This window comes from Sceloporus undulatus, chromosome 3 (assembly GCF_019175285.1).
Source record: "Sceloporus undulatus isolate JIND9_A2432 ecotype Alabama chromosome 3, SceUnd_v1.1, whole genome shotgun sequence".
Taxonomy (NCBI): domain Eukaryota; kingdom Metazoa; phylum Chordata; class Lepidosauria; order Squamata; family Phrynosomatidae; genus Sceloporus; species Sceloporus undulatus.
The window spans coordinates 208,183,512-208,198,489 of NC_056524.1; the positions used below are offsets into that span (position 1 = coordinate 208,183,512).

Here is a 14,978-nt window from a genome sequence, read left to right on the forward strand (position 1 = left end):
GACACTAAAGAAATGTTCCTATTGCCTACCTGGTCTAGTTCTTTCTTCTGCCTCATTCTCTCTGCATCAGCTTCAGAAATAATTTTCAAGAGTTTTCTTTCTTCCTCCTCTTGTTTTTCAATAAAATGTTTAGTCTCCAGAGCTTGTTGTCTCATTTTAAGCAGTTCACTCTAACAGAGATATAGGAAAAGGGAAAAGAAATTAGTTTTTGTAACAATTGTCCACTTTATAAACCTAGGGAATTTAGAATTATTAAGATTTAGAAACACTGTTCTTTAGTTTCTCACATTTTGTTCAATTCATTTAGTGGTTCTCAAGAGCAAATAAAAATACTGCACAAATACACCTTAACATCTTAGAAAAGTAAGGATGCACACAGTGTGCCCAATATTATACCATGCTGTTAATTGTTAACTGCCATCAAGTTGACTTCAACTTATGGGACAGTATGAATGAGAGACCTCCAGATTACACTGTCATTAACAGACCTGCCCAGGTCTCACAGACTCAGGGCCATAGCTTTCCTGATTGAGTCTAACCATCTATAATGTGGCCTTTCTCCTTTCCTACTGCCTTCTACCTTACCAAGCACTATTGTCTTTTCTAGTGAGTCATGTCTTCTCATGAAGTATGACAGAGTCAGTTTAGTAATCTTGGCTTGTAGTGAGAGTTCAGACTTTATTTGCTCTAGTAACAAACACTGCTATCCACTTACCAGTATCATCTGTGCAGAGGACACACAGGTAATAGACCCATTTATTTGTCTCTTTAGAAGCCCACAGTATCCACAGTACACTTCCCCAGCACCACTTTTCATATGAGTTGATTTTCTTCCTATCAGATTTCTTCACTGCCTTAGCTTTCACAACCATACGTGGAAACTGGATGTACGATGGCATGGACAATTCTAATCTTAGCATTAAATGATATATTTACACTTTAGGACCCTACCTAATTCCTTTATAGTTACCTTTCAAAGTCTGAATTGATTGCAGTATCCATTCTGATTAATGACTGAGCCATGGTACAGAAAATATTTAACTATATTAATGTCTTCACCATCTACTTAAAGTTATACTGTGAAAAATATCCCTGTGATGTGGGCTCAGTTTATAATATCCAAGCATTTCTTAAACTACAATCAGCCCATCTGTATTGGCAAGGGTTCCGTTCCAGAACCCGCTCCCATCCCACAAATACTAAAAAGCATGGAACCTTAAGTCCCATGATTGTTAATGTACGTGCAACATGCATATGACTGCGCTGGCACAGCCATGTGCACAAGCCACCATTGACAATAATGGGGCAGGGCCATCACGAATGCTCCAACCTTCAGATGTCTAACCCGCCAATATGGAGGGCTAACAGTACAGAGTAAAAAATGTACAGATAGTGGAAGATTCAGACTCTTTACTCTTTACAATTTACCAAAATAGGACTGAAATTATGCAGGTGAAAGACATTCTTTTGCTGACATTTATACAAAGGTTACTTAGGAATAAGCTCTACTAAATTCAATGAAATTTGCTGCTGGACAAGTACACACATGCTCTGGCTATAAATCATAGAAGAGGGCTAGTCAAGATAATAAACACTGTTGTCCACTTATCAGTACCACCTGTGCAGAAGACACACAGGTACATCAAGATAAACCCTATAAAAAAGTCAGCAATTCAGATCACCTTTATTAATGCTGAAAAACTCAAGGCACAGGTCACCAATTAAACCAGGGGTGAGCAACTGTGGAATGCTAGGGGGACACATAAACCCACAAGGAGATCCTGGTGAGCCACACCCCAGATACACTTGCTCCCACCAAACAAAATTCATTTTTGTCTCCAAATGCCCTGTAGGGGACATTAGGGCATTCTTATCATGTTTTGGGACCTTGCTGGGCCCCTGAGCCAAGAAAACTTTGATGGGGAGAAATTGCAAAAATTATTGAGACTCCTGGAGTCCAAGTGGTGGAAATGCCACTTACACCCCCTGGAGCTCATTTGGACACTTTTTTAAAAAAATAATGAAAAACTGAATAAATTGACTTCTGGGTGGCTATAAGAGCCACAAAAGCAGCCCTGGGGGCTACATACAACTTTTCGCCCACAATTTGTCCGTCCTTGGATTAAAGAGTAGTACATAAACTCAAAAATAAAATATGCAGAAAGCAAGAAATGGTCACTAATCCTTATGTCAAAGTAAATATGATCATTATTCTTTATTTATTGTTTCACTGTTTCATTGGTATGCCACTTTTCTCCTGGAGTAGGACTCAAGACAGTTACAAACGAGACTCAGTTTAAAAACTTAATAATAACCTTTTACAAACAATTAAAAATCCCCACATTAATTTCAAGATATAGAAAGGTTTTTTAAAATTATAAAACACACATCCCAATAAGAAGCTTCCCTAAGTTTTTGTGGGTTTTTTGGGCTATAAGGCCGTGCTCTAGAAGAGTTTTTTCCTGATGTTTTGCCAGCAGTTGTGGCTGGCATCTTCACAGAATGCTGGCATGGAAGAGAGTGGGCTGCCAGACTCAGAAAAACCCATAGGAGTGAAAACAAACAACCACTCAAAGGGAGGGTATTTTTACCATACATCAAAGGAGTCACAGACAGAATAGAGAAAGTAATGAGGAAACACAATGTCCAAATGGTTGACAAACCAACCAAAAAAATCCAGCAAATGCTGCGCTCAGTGAAGGACTGAGGATCCCATGGACAACCAAAAGGAAAAACAAATGGGTCCTAGAGCAGATCAAGCCGGAAACCTCCCTGGAAGCCAAGATGACCAAATTGAGGCTGTCATACTTCGGACACATAATGAGAAGAAAGGACTCACTGGAAAAGACACTAATGCTGGGGAAGTAGGAAGAGGGGAAGGCCACATGCCAGATGGATGGACTCTATTAAGGAAGTCACAGGTATGGGGTTGCAGGAATTAAGCAGAACAGTGGAGGACAGAGGGTCTTGGAGATGTCTCATCCATAGGGTCGTCATGAGTTAAGATTGACTCGATGGCAGTTAACAACACAACAAAAGTTGCAACTAAACATTCTATCATGGTCTAATAATATCAGTAACTTCATATCAAAACAGGAAAATGTAAAAGCTCTTTCTATTGATGTCCTTGAAGGGTGGGAACAAAATTGTTTTAAAATCAACCCTTAGTTGAAACACAATGTTTTCCCAGGACACAGCATTCTTCAGATTCAGACATTTGATCCTGCTCTGGTACAATAGATTCTGAAAAGGACCTAATATCAATAAGCAGATATATCTTCTTCTTTTTTTCCCTCAAATGAAATAAAGGTCAAAACAAGAAAATCAAAGTACAATGTAGCATATGCAATTCAAGAAAAAAATTAGGATGACAGATAGAATTGTTTTATCATACTAATAAAATAACTTGTTCTACTATTAGTTTCTTTATAAAAATGTTTATTTCCCCATAGTCACAATATCTGTCTCTCACCTACTTGGTGACCAAACTTCATTAGCAAAACAACAATGAATGTTGTCTGGTATTAACATGCAATCTACAGTATGTTAAAGTAGCTGTCTAAGTGTAAAAAGTGGGATATGTTCAGCATTGCTGATTGTTTTTTATTACAGGCTGAGTCTCCCTTGTCTGGAATTCCAAAATCTGAAATACTCCAAAAACCAATGCTTTTTTCTGGGGTGGCTGAGATAGCGACACCTTTGCTTTCTGGTGGCATAAACTTTGTTTCATGCATAAAATGATTTAAAATATTGTATAAAATTACCTTCAGACTATATGTATATAGTATATAAAAAGGTAAAGGTATTCCCCATTGACAAGGTTGTCAAGTTGTGTCTGACCATAGGGGGCAGTGCCCATCCCCTTTACTAAGCTAAAAAGAGTCAGCATTGTCAAACTACTCTGTGATCATGTGGCCAACATGATTGCACAGAACGCTGTTTACTTTTGCACTGGAGTGGTACCTATTTATCTACTTGCATGTGCATGCTTTCAAAATACTAGGTTGGCAGAAGCTGGGACTAGTGACAGGAGCTCACCCCATCATGCGGCACCTGGACCTCGAACTGCCAACCTGCTGATCTTGCAATGAACAGAGTCAGTATCTTAACCACTTAACCATCGCATCTCTAGTATTTGTAACCTAAATAAATAAATAAATAAAGTGTATATGAAGCCTAAATACATTTTGTGTTTTGATTTGGGCCCCATCTCCAAGATATATCATTATGTATGAATATCCATATATAGGTATTCCAAAATCCCCTCTCCCTCAAAAAAAAATCCAAATCCAAAGCACCTCTGGTCCCAAACATTTTGGATAAGGGAGACTCAACCTATAGATCAAAATATACTAGTGCATTTATGTCACAGCACATGCAACCTGTAAACAAGGTATAGCTTTATGTGGTGGCATAATCCACTGATAAACACCCTGGTTCAAATGCTTTAAAGGCATGACATATAAACTGTTTTGCAATGTAAAAGTCTAACTATAATCTAGCAGCTTTTATGTTACAAAAAATCTGATTCATCTAAAGTAGTGGTCCCCAAACTTTTTCAGACTACTACCGCTTTCCTTTTGGGCAGTAACCCTTTCCACATATTTTTTTATATTAGGTCTATTATTCTCCATGTAGTCATGCTGTCAACATGACTACAGAATCATCTCAGACAATACTTGCTCCCTCAGCTTAGTAATACAGATGAGCACGTCCCCCTGTAGTCAGACACGATGAGACAATTTTGGCAAAGGAAAACCTTTATCTTTACCTTTTCTACTGCAAATTAAAAACAACCAATCTTGGTTGCTTTGCACCCAGTCACTTTGGGAGTTGGTCACTGCTAAGACAGCTGCTTGGTTGCTGCTCCCTTTGCATCTAGTCACCTTAAGAGCACCAACCAAGAAGCTTCTGTGCAAGCCTTGTGGCTAAGGCAAGCACAAATGAAAGGCATCTTGGTTGCTGTTTGACTGGCCACTCAGTTGCTGCTCCCTTTTGCACCCTGTCATCCTGGGAAGAGCAACTGAGCACCTGGCTGAGCAAAAAAACCAAACAAACAGCTTCATTTATATACCACTTCATACTGAACTAAGTGTCTAAGTCAGGGGTAGGCAACCCTTTTGAGCCGGGGGCCGGGTTGCTGTCCCTCAGACAACTGGGGGGCTGAAGCCAAAAAATAAATAATTTTAAAATTTTAAAAATTTAAATATATAAATAAACCAGGACAAATGTAGGACAAAATTTTCAAATGGAAGACACTTTTTTTTAAAAAAAATGGAGGACACTCGAAAAAATTTGCTGATTTTTTAAAAAAATGTTAATATAAATGCATGTTTCCGAGGCTTCTATAGACAATTGCCCCCCAAAGGCCCCGGCGGCAATCGGCAGCAGGACCGGGCTGGGGCCAGTCCCAAGGCCTTGCCGGGCCGCATCCGGCCCACGGGCCGCAGGTTGCCTACCCCTGGTCTAAGTGGTTTACAACTGTACACTAATTGCCCCCAGCTAGCTGGGTATTCATTTTAGCGACCTCGGAATGATGCAAGCCTGAGTCAAGCTTGACCCTTTTTGCTGGTCTTGAACGCTCAACCTTATGGTTTTGAGTGAGTGGCTGCAATACAGGCATTTAATCACTGCACCAGCAGCAGCAACCGAGAAGCCTCTCGCTCATTCTAAAGGATGAATCTCATCCAAAAAATAATCAGAGATTATTTTACACTATGGTGGGAAATAGATATATATTTAAGGATTTTCCACTGCTCCTTTGACCCACCGATTCCTGGGCAGAAAACCAAAGTCCATGGTAGAAATTACATACCAGGATATAGTAACTTGCTTTGTTTGGAGTCGGGGGGTGGGGAAATAAAGCAGCAAGGGAAGAAGGTTTGGATCATTACCCAATTGTACCGTATTACAGATAGAACTGTAGCAAGTACAATACAAGCAAAATATCCTGGAGATAGGTGTTAAATTTATTAACATTACAATTAGTCCACAAACAATTACATATTGATCAGCAGCAAGCTTTCAATTTCCAGAATTTCATACTATTCCAAAAAAGGGCACAATATAATTGAATCATTAAAATATTTTTCAAAAACAAGAATATTTATTAATATTCTGCAGTTATTCTAACCTGATCTGCACACTTAACATGGTATTCTAGAGTGCCAGATGTTGAGCCAAGGAAAACAGAATGGGCAATGGATCGACCCAGAGAAAGATCTAACACGTACCGCGCACATGAAGCAAAATTAAAAGCTGATAATCCAAACTGTTGGTAGCCATTTTTAAGAGGGCCAATGGCCACATTTATTTTCTTTCTCAAAAAGCAGTGATTATAATGCTTTATTGCAAGGGCAATAAGATAGTACTCAAAGTCTTTTAGGACTGACTTTGCAACTATAACACAAACAAAAACCAACCTCCAACTATCTGTTTGAAGTTCATATCTCAAAGTTACACAGCTGCCCTCAATCCCTGATTTGTCCCAGTGTTCCTTTTCATCAGTTCAAATCAAACCCTAATCAGTGGACATTGTTACATTCAAGTATTCAGGAGAACCGCTTCTAAGATATCTGAGCAGAATGCCCTCAAGCCAGTTGCCAAAGTGATGGGAAGTCACAGACACTTTTGTTACTGAATAATTGAGCGGGTAAAAGAGCATAGCAATGATGCTGCTGTCATACGGTTGGCAGAGGGCTTCATAGTGACAAGGTTACATTAGAGACTAGTTACAATAGAAGGTTTTGCACAAGAAGTGAGGTTCTGAATGCTTTCTCCACTACTGATATAACAACTCCCAGACACATCAGGAACCCAAATTCATCACCTTTTTACAGAGTTCTATTGACATCCTGTCATAACAGTAATGTGCTGACAATGGCTGAAACCCTACAGAGTCACTGGAGCATAGCACAAAATTGACAAAAAGAAAGCAAAGAAAAAAGTGGCAAGGAAGAGATTCCTTCAACAGACACTTCCGTGAAAATAATAATGATCTGCTATGGATGCAGTTTCTCTTGATCTTTGAAGAGTAAAATTGGACTGAATTTAGAAAAGTTACATGTTATGCAGCTAGCCTGGAAAACATTCACTGCCTTTAAATAAAAATAATATTGAAAGTAATTTCCTGCTTTTCCTTCGATTTAGCATAGATTAATGGCTTTTCATGAACTTCAACTGTAAACTTCTGCCTGAGCAAAAGAAGAAATCTCATTCACAAGGAATTTGTAAGGACTAGTTATTTGTTATTGAAAAACCAAACTAACTCTCTCTCTCTCTCTCTCTGTGTGTGTGTGTGTGTGTGTGCGCGCGCATCTTTTCTTTTGTATTTATTTAGAAGAAGGTAACTACAATCAGAAGTGTCATGCAGCATTTCCAAAGTTATTTATAAATATTCATCAAAACCAAAAATAAATATTTTCAATTCAAGAATATGCCTATGATGATCACTTTCCCACATTTGCAGTTCCAGACTCATAGATCTCTTGTCTTCATCTATCCTGCCTGCCCACCTAATGACAAAAAAGTAGTACAATCCTCAGTGTGGCATGCTGTGGGTGGAGACTTAAGGCTGGCTACTCCTGTTGTCTCTTCGGTCTAGCAGCCTCTTCCATACCCTGATCCTCATTATGCATGCCTCTCATCCTTCACACCAGCTGCAGCTCTCTCCTCCTGCCCAAATCTCTGATCCCTGATTGTAGTCACTCTACAGGATTCCTAATATATTGCTACTGCATACTGTAGGTGCCTACCTGCCTCTGAGGTGATCTGAAAACTGCCCCTTCTACTAATTACCTCCTTACTTTGCTGTCTGCCTGGCTAATTGTTCCCTTGATGCTAATTAGAGAAGACAGATACCCTTTTGCCATTCAAACATGTGACATCTTGTTGCTGTCAGTGAGACTTTGCCTTCCTGGAAGAGTGCTGCTTAGCACTAGATAGCTACCACCTGCCCCTGTCTCTGACTGCCTGCTTCCTCCACAGCCAGCATACTGCCCGCCACCCGTGCACAATGCACTGTGCATTTTTCTGATCTTCTCACCTATGTTGTTTGTTACCACTACTTTCATACTGCTTTTGCTGGCTCCATTTAAATGGCTCCTGGCTCAAGTAATAGTAGCATGCTATCCTAGTATATTGCCATGGATCCTAGTCCCCAGTAACTTTGCCTTGTCCCGAAAACAAATACTGAAAGATATTGTCCAACCAAGCATTCTCTTTAACCCTCCCCAACCATTTTAGGGCACTGGAACTTTAGAAAGTAAAGGTTTCCTGTATGTCTTGACCACTATACAGGCTGTTTCTGAAACTTTCTCCATTTGCTCAGTTACCCATTGTGGAGATGTATCTAAGCAACCACATTAGGAGTGTTTGCAAGAACATAAAAGACTTCTCCTTCAAGATGATGAGTATAGCCTCTGTTGAGTTGACCATCTTATTGAAACTTTCCTGTAATTAGCCAGGGCTTAGGCACTGCAAACATATATCTTTGAATACACCTTTAAATGTAGTAAAGGTTTTAGCTATTAAATCTATGTACTGCCTGTTTGCCTTATTTTGCTAAAACTACTCTCAGAGAGACCCAAGAGATTCAGTGCTTCCACTTGTGAACTCTGCTAAAGGAGACTGGGTCTGAATTGAACCAGTCTTCCCCAGAAAAGGGGATAGCATCTCCAGAATCTACTTCTAATCCAACAGAAATAACCACAACCATTGACAGTAACCTATAGCACAGAAAAAGAAAGCATCTCCAGAGACCTGTGTCATCCAGCACCAACATGATCACCATTGGCTGATATGCAGGAAGGCAGGACTGGAGACTCCCTTGCCTTCAGTAGTAATAAGTACTTGAAGTAACAAACCATAAAATCTCTCAAGCAGCATTAGGAGAGCAGCTTTTACCATTAACACTGAAGGAGTACTCCCCTCCCTTCAACAACTGCCTTCAAAAAGTAAAATTCTCTTATGGCTAATTGAAAAAGTTTACTAATAAGGACACACAGGTGCAGACAATCAAAGTTTCTGCCAATTCAAGCACTCAAAGTGATTGCTTTACCTCTAAGGAATATTGGTGTTCTTTTTATGAAGGAAATACCTTACCTTCAAGGCCTCTTTTTCTTTTTCTATCCGTTGGTGGTCCAGATGCACTTTCACAAGAGCTGCCTCTTTAGCAGAGATCTCTTCTTTCAGCTGATCTACCTGGTGTGTCATAATCTTCAGTTTCTTTCTCATCTCATTGATCTCATCCTAACAGAAAACAATTTAGTGGTAAATGTATTGATTTAGGCAGTGGTAGATAAATCTGAACTACTTTGTCACAATAGCCATGTCTTCACCAAGTCCCAGAACTAATTAGTAGGGAATGAAGAGTGGACTCCATGATCTGCATAGCTTTGATTTGTGCATCAAATAGAAGCCTGTAGTACTACTTGACTGTTACAAACACTTTCCTAGAAAGCATGAGTTACAAGTGAGAAGCTTCCATACACTGTCATTCTTCAGAAAACATTTTGCTAATAGTATTTAAGTAGTGTCAGTGTATAGAAAAACTACAAAATAAGAAATCTATTTTTCACTTATATAAATACATCAGATTAAAAAAGACCTTTAAAGCTACAGGTAGACAAGCTAAAATGCACACAATGGACAGAAAAAGGAAAAACTGATTGTAATTCTTCTAGATAGCTTACACATAAATACTTAAGAAGGAAGCTATTTTAAAGCTACTGCACACATGTTCTGAAAAATACTACTTTGAGAGTAGATGCATGAATTTTGCAAAGGCTGCGGTCATTTTAATTTAAATTAACAAGCAACAGCTTCTAGGACCAGAAAGATTGAAAAATGTGAAACCATCCTAGCAAATGCTAAAATTCAGCCAAGAACCTCTTTATGAAAAGGTATTACTGTTTCTGAGCTTATGATACCCTGGAGATTAGAAACAGCATATACAAGGCTGGGAAATGGGGGACCTTTTCTTATTAAACAATCTGAAAAAAGCTTCCAATAGTCTTGCTCTCTCAAACAATTTTGCACCAATTTAATTTACACCCCACGGGGATGATAATCTAGCATAGTTTTTCAGAAAAGTTTTTATTCTTGTGGTAGGCTAGCCTGTTACTGAACTATGAGTTCTATATACAATGCTATAGTATATAGTACTATGCTATAGTACATAGTACTATGCTATAGTACTGTTTTAAGCCAAAATGACTCCTTGACCTTACAATTAATTCAAACTGTATAGAACAACAAATTTTATTGATTAGTCAGCTGACCGTATCAATAGAAGACAAAATACATAATACAAAATCTAAATGTTAGAATATCCAAATACATACAAGAATAAAAAATTGATCATGCCTAAAAACTCATATAAAATTAACTAAAAAGTTAAAACAAATACAAGTTAAAGTTAAATAAAAACAAATTATGTAAAACAAACTACAATCTACAACAACTGTACACAACACAAGATATTCTAAAGCAAATAAATGAAGGTAAAGGGCCATATCCTCTGTGTGCCCCCAGAAGGTCAATTCGTTTGCACATAACATCTTAACATGCATAAAAACATTTTCACAATCACAGTATTAGATAAGTATGAAACACTACTTTGAAATAAACCCAGGAGGATAAATTGTTGCATATATCCTTGAAATTACATTTAAACTACTGTAATGAGCTCTATGGCTGCATGTATGGTGATAATATGCAGCCTTGCCTGATTCCTTTGCCTATTGGGAATCATTCTATTTCTCTATATTCTGTTCTGACAGTGGCCTCTTGTCCTTTGTAGTTTTTTCAACAGAACTATCAAGTGTACCAGCACTCTCATATCTTTGAGAGCTTTCCATAGCTTTTCATGATCAATGTAGTCAAAGGCTTTGCTATGGTCTATAAAGCTCATGTTGATTTTCTTTTGGAATTATTTGGTGAGCTTCTTATACTTCTGGGATTTCTCTTTCCATATATGGTTGGGGTCTGCGTTACAGTATTTTGAGCACAATTTTGCTTGCATGTGAGATTGGCTAAAGTTCTATAGTTGCTACAGTCCCTTGCATCCTGTTTTTTGTGGATGGGGGTATATACAGTGGACCCTTGTTATACACTGGGGTTTGGTTCCAAGATCCCCCGTATATAACAAAATCTGTGTGTTCTCAAGTTCCATTAAATATAATGACATAGCAAAATGGTGTCCCTTATAAAAAATGCATAATCAAGGTTTGATATTTGAAATTTATACTTTTTTTGAACATTTTCAAACTGTGTATGCTTGAATCCATGTATAAAAAATCCATGTACAGTCGGCCCTCACCTTACGCAGGGATCCGTTCCGGATCCCTCCGCGTAAGGCGAATTCCGCCTATGCTCAAGCCCCATTGGAAACAATGGGGCTCGTGTGCGGTGGCGCGGGGGCGCGGCAGTGTGTGGGGCACAACGGGCGCGCACGCCCATTCAATTGAATGGGAGGCGCCGCCCCTTCTGCCCTGCGCGCACTCCGCGGCTTGAGCGCATAAGCTCAAGTCCACGTAAAGCGCGCCCACGTATGACGCGGGCGCGCTGTATAAGAAGGGCCGACTGTACTCATTTCATACATAATCAAAACACACTGCTGATCTATAATTTCTTGAATGTTGTATCAAGACAATTGTCACTAAGATACAGTTCTATTTAACTCACCTTTACTCTCCTACTTCCCAAACTCAGAATATCTGTTTTTCTCATTATTAATTTTATCAGATGAACTAGTTTTTACTATTGGTTTTTTTTAAAAATAGATTTCATGGCATTAATATTTTACTCATTTAGCTATAGGTCTTACTTTATCTGTTTTTATTGTAAAATATTTGAGACTTGTTTGATGAAAGTGGTACAGAAGTATTCTGAAATGAAAATATTTCCAAGTAACACTGAATTTAGACAACTAGTTTATTGACAGCATTAATCTGTAATGCTCTTGACTCAAGGTTCCCTGGAAAATATTTCCTCATTTGTAAATTCCTAGGCAATTTTGGAGGGTATCTGACATGGGTTGAACATCTGTAATCCCAGGACCACTTGAGACCTGACATGAAGGGACTGAAAGTATTCTAGAGAGTATTTGTTTCCACACATATTCAAGCAACTTCTATGATGCCTGTGGGGAGCTGAAGGACAAAAAATGTTATAAATGTCATACTGACATTGGCTTCCATTATCTTTCGTTTCCGTTCTATTCCATGTGAGAATGACTGGTTCAACTAAAATGGGGAAACAAACCTAAGAACGACATTACTTTATGGTACCTGAGCTTCAATCAAGTTCTTACTGTAGAGATTTCTGTCTGATCTCACAGCTTCGTAGAGATTCTGTTGTTGTTTTAATTTTGTTTCAGACTCTGCTATCTTCTTTTTATAATCAAAAATCTGCATTTCCCGTACTTTGATATCTTCCATGTGGTATAGGACCTGTCAAATAAACAAAATCAGCACGATTAAACCTTCTATGATTGCTGTCAATGCTCTATATATCAGAATCTGAAGATACAATTATTTCTGTCCAACCTGTCACAAGTTATATTCTTATACAAGCATTTTTGTCTTATAAAGAAAATTTCAGAAGCTACAGTCTGAAGGGGAAGATGCAGGGGATCCTTAACTCTTTCTCCAGTCATCATTTCCCCATCAGAAATCACCTCTGTTCTAGGTGCTGTGACTCAACATTCCCAGCAGGCATAAAAGCAACTAGAGAACATTAATATACTGTACAAATATAGATCAAGAGGCTGTACAGACCAGCAATAAACACTGGTAACAGGACAGAGTGGGGTGTGGTGACTGGACACTGTGCATCACGACTCCACCCCCATGCCGGCATGACGCCATGTGCCCCACTGCACTGCTGGAGGTGTCATGGCACTCCCTTGGCACAGCGTGTACATACACTGTGCCAAAGGAGCGCTGAAAAGCCACAGCACCGGTGGCCATGGTGCCCTTTCCATGGCACAAAAAGGAAAGGCCAGATTGGGGATGCAGCATGCAGCTCCAATCTGGCTAGGAAAGGGGAGGGATCCCATCACCCCTTAGGGGCTGTCTGTACAGCTCCAAAGTCAGCAAGCTAAGCTTCATTTGATTTAGCAATGCTCAAAATGCATTAAGTGTGCATGGGTGCTGTTCATTTATTTACAGTGACAAAGGTTGTTTGAACTCTCTATATAACAAAACTCAAACTTGTTGCTAAATAATTATAATAACTGCAAATCAATATGCTGCTTTAATAACTCTTTACTAATTGATTTTTGATTAATTTTACAGTATTATTCTTTTACTCTTTTAACTATTGGTTTTACTAGTAACTCTTATCATTTCTCAGTGCAGAATAGTTGTCTTAAGAAACTGCAATTAATTTCAAGGGGAGAAAAGAAAAGCATAGTTAAAAAGAATAAAAGATAGCATCTGTGTAGCTCCCATTACTCAATTACTATTCCTTATAATGAAAGGAGAACACAAAACCATCCAAGAGCTCTGCGCTATAATTTCAAATGAAAAGAATTCCCATTATCTAAACCATTACACTTTCCCCTGTATCTCTCTTGTCATTTTCATTTATCAAAACTGTCAACAATTATCCTACCGTACTGCACATTTCATTGCAAGGATGAAAGGAATCAAGGTTATTTGCCTAATCACATCACTATTCACTCTTTTGCTTTTTTAAGGAAAGCAAGCATGCTCATCTGATAGATGAACCAAAGAGCAAAAGCAAGCAAAACTACACAGCAAAAAAACAAAACAGATTTTTTTAAAAAAAATTCAACACATCACAGTTAGTCACAAAGAAATTGCAGGTACAGTGCTCCCTCGGGTTACGAAATTAATTCGTTCCGCGGCTAATTTCGTAACCCGAAAAACCTTCGTAACCCGAATTGCCATAGGCGCTAATGGGAAAAAAAGCCGCGGCTCTGCCGCGGCTCCATTTAAAACAGCGCCGGCGTTTTTTCGTAACCCGAAAAAACGTTCGTAACCCGAAACAATAAATCCCTATGGGATTTATTCGTATCCCGAAAAATTCGTAAGCTGGGTAATTCGTATCCCGAGGTACCACTGTATCAGAATTTCCATCTTAACCTGATTACTAAAACAACCGGATTCCCCCCCCCCTTTTTTTTTAAACTGCATTACACTGAACTGTTGGTTTCCAACATTGACAATAACATGGTAGAAGACTTATTTTCCTCAACAATAATGGTGTGATAGCGTCCATTGGAGGTCCATTTAATGCCCATGCCACTCACAGATGATGACATTCTACATAGCAAATAGTTTACTTCTATAGGGTGGTTTAAGCTTCTTTTGGTAGCAAAGATTGGTTTTGGAATATATCTTAGAAATGTAGTGTTAGAATAAACCCTACATATTATATAGTCCAGTGTCATGTTAGTACAGGAATGTATAGCTAAATAATTTCTGACAGACAACCATCCAGATTCCACTGCCTTCTGAATCATGTCATTCCATTGTCAAACCGCTTTCGCTATTCCTTCAGTACCTGCAATGGAGGAGAAGCTACTGAAGATATTTAAAATAGCTGAAATGGATAAACTGTCAACAATGATTAAAGAGAAATCTTTGGACAAATTTAGAAAAGAATGGGAACTATTTATGAATTATATGAAAAAGAAGCAAAGATTATACTGGTGGGGATTGAAAATTAGGGTTTTTGTATTTAATTGATAACTAGAAGGTTAAACTTTATTATATACAAACAAGGAAGGTAATATTAGTTACTAGTATCTGTAGCTCTGGGTCAGAGGGCAGAAAGTCAAAACTATTTATTTGTTGTGTTTGTATTGTCTCGTGTGTAGTGCAGTACATTAGTATTGTTTATTGCTGACATGTAAAGAGCATAACATTTTTTAAAAATTATGTTAGAAAGCTATAAGAAAAGGATATAAAACAAATAAGACTGTATTTTTTAAAAAAACCTTCCCAGAA

General features: G+C 38.4%; 1 protein-coding gene across 1 annotated transcript in view; it reads right to left on the reverse strand.

Moving 5' to 3' along the window:
- Positions 1-14,978, reverse strand: part of CFAP58 (cilia and flagella associated protein 58) — a 129,797-nt gene that overhangs the window by 76,857 nt on the left and 37,962 nt on the right. Inside the window, exons 10-12 of the mRNA XM_042456092.1 lie at positions 12,291-12,452; positions 9,103-9,249; positions 30-170 (exon numbers count right to left, since the gene is read on the reverse strand). Coding sequence (XP_042312026.1) covers positions 30-170; positions 9,103-9,249; positions 12,291-12,452 — 450 coding nt within the window. The remainder of the gene's footprint in view (positions 1-29; positions 171-9,102; positions 9,250-12,290; positions 12,453-14,978) is intronic.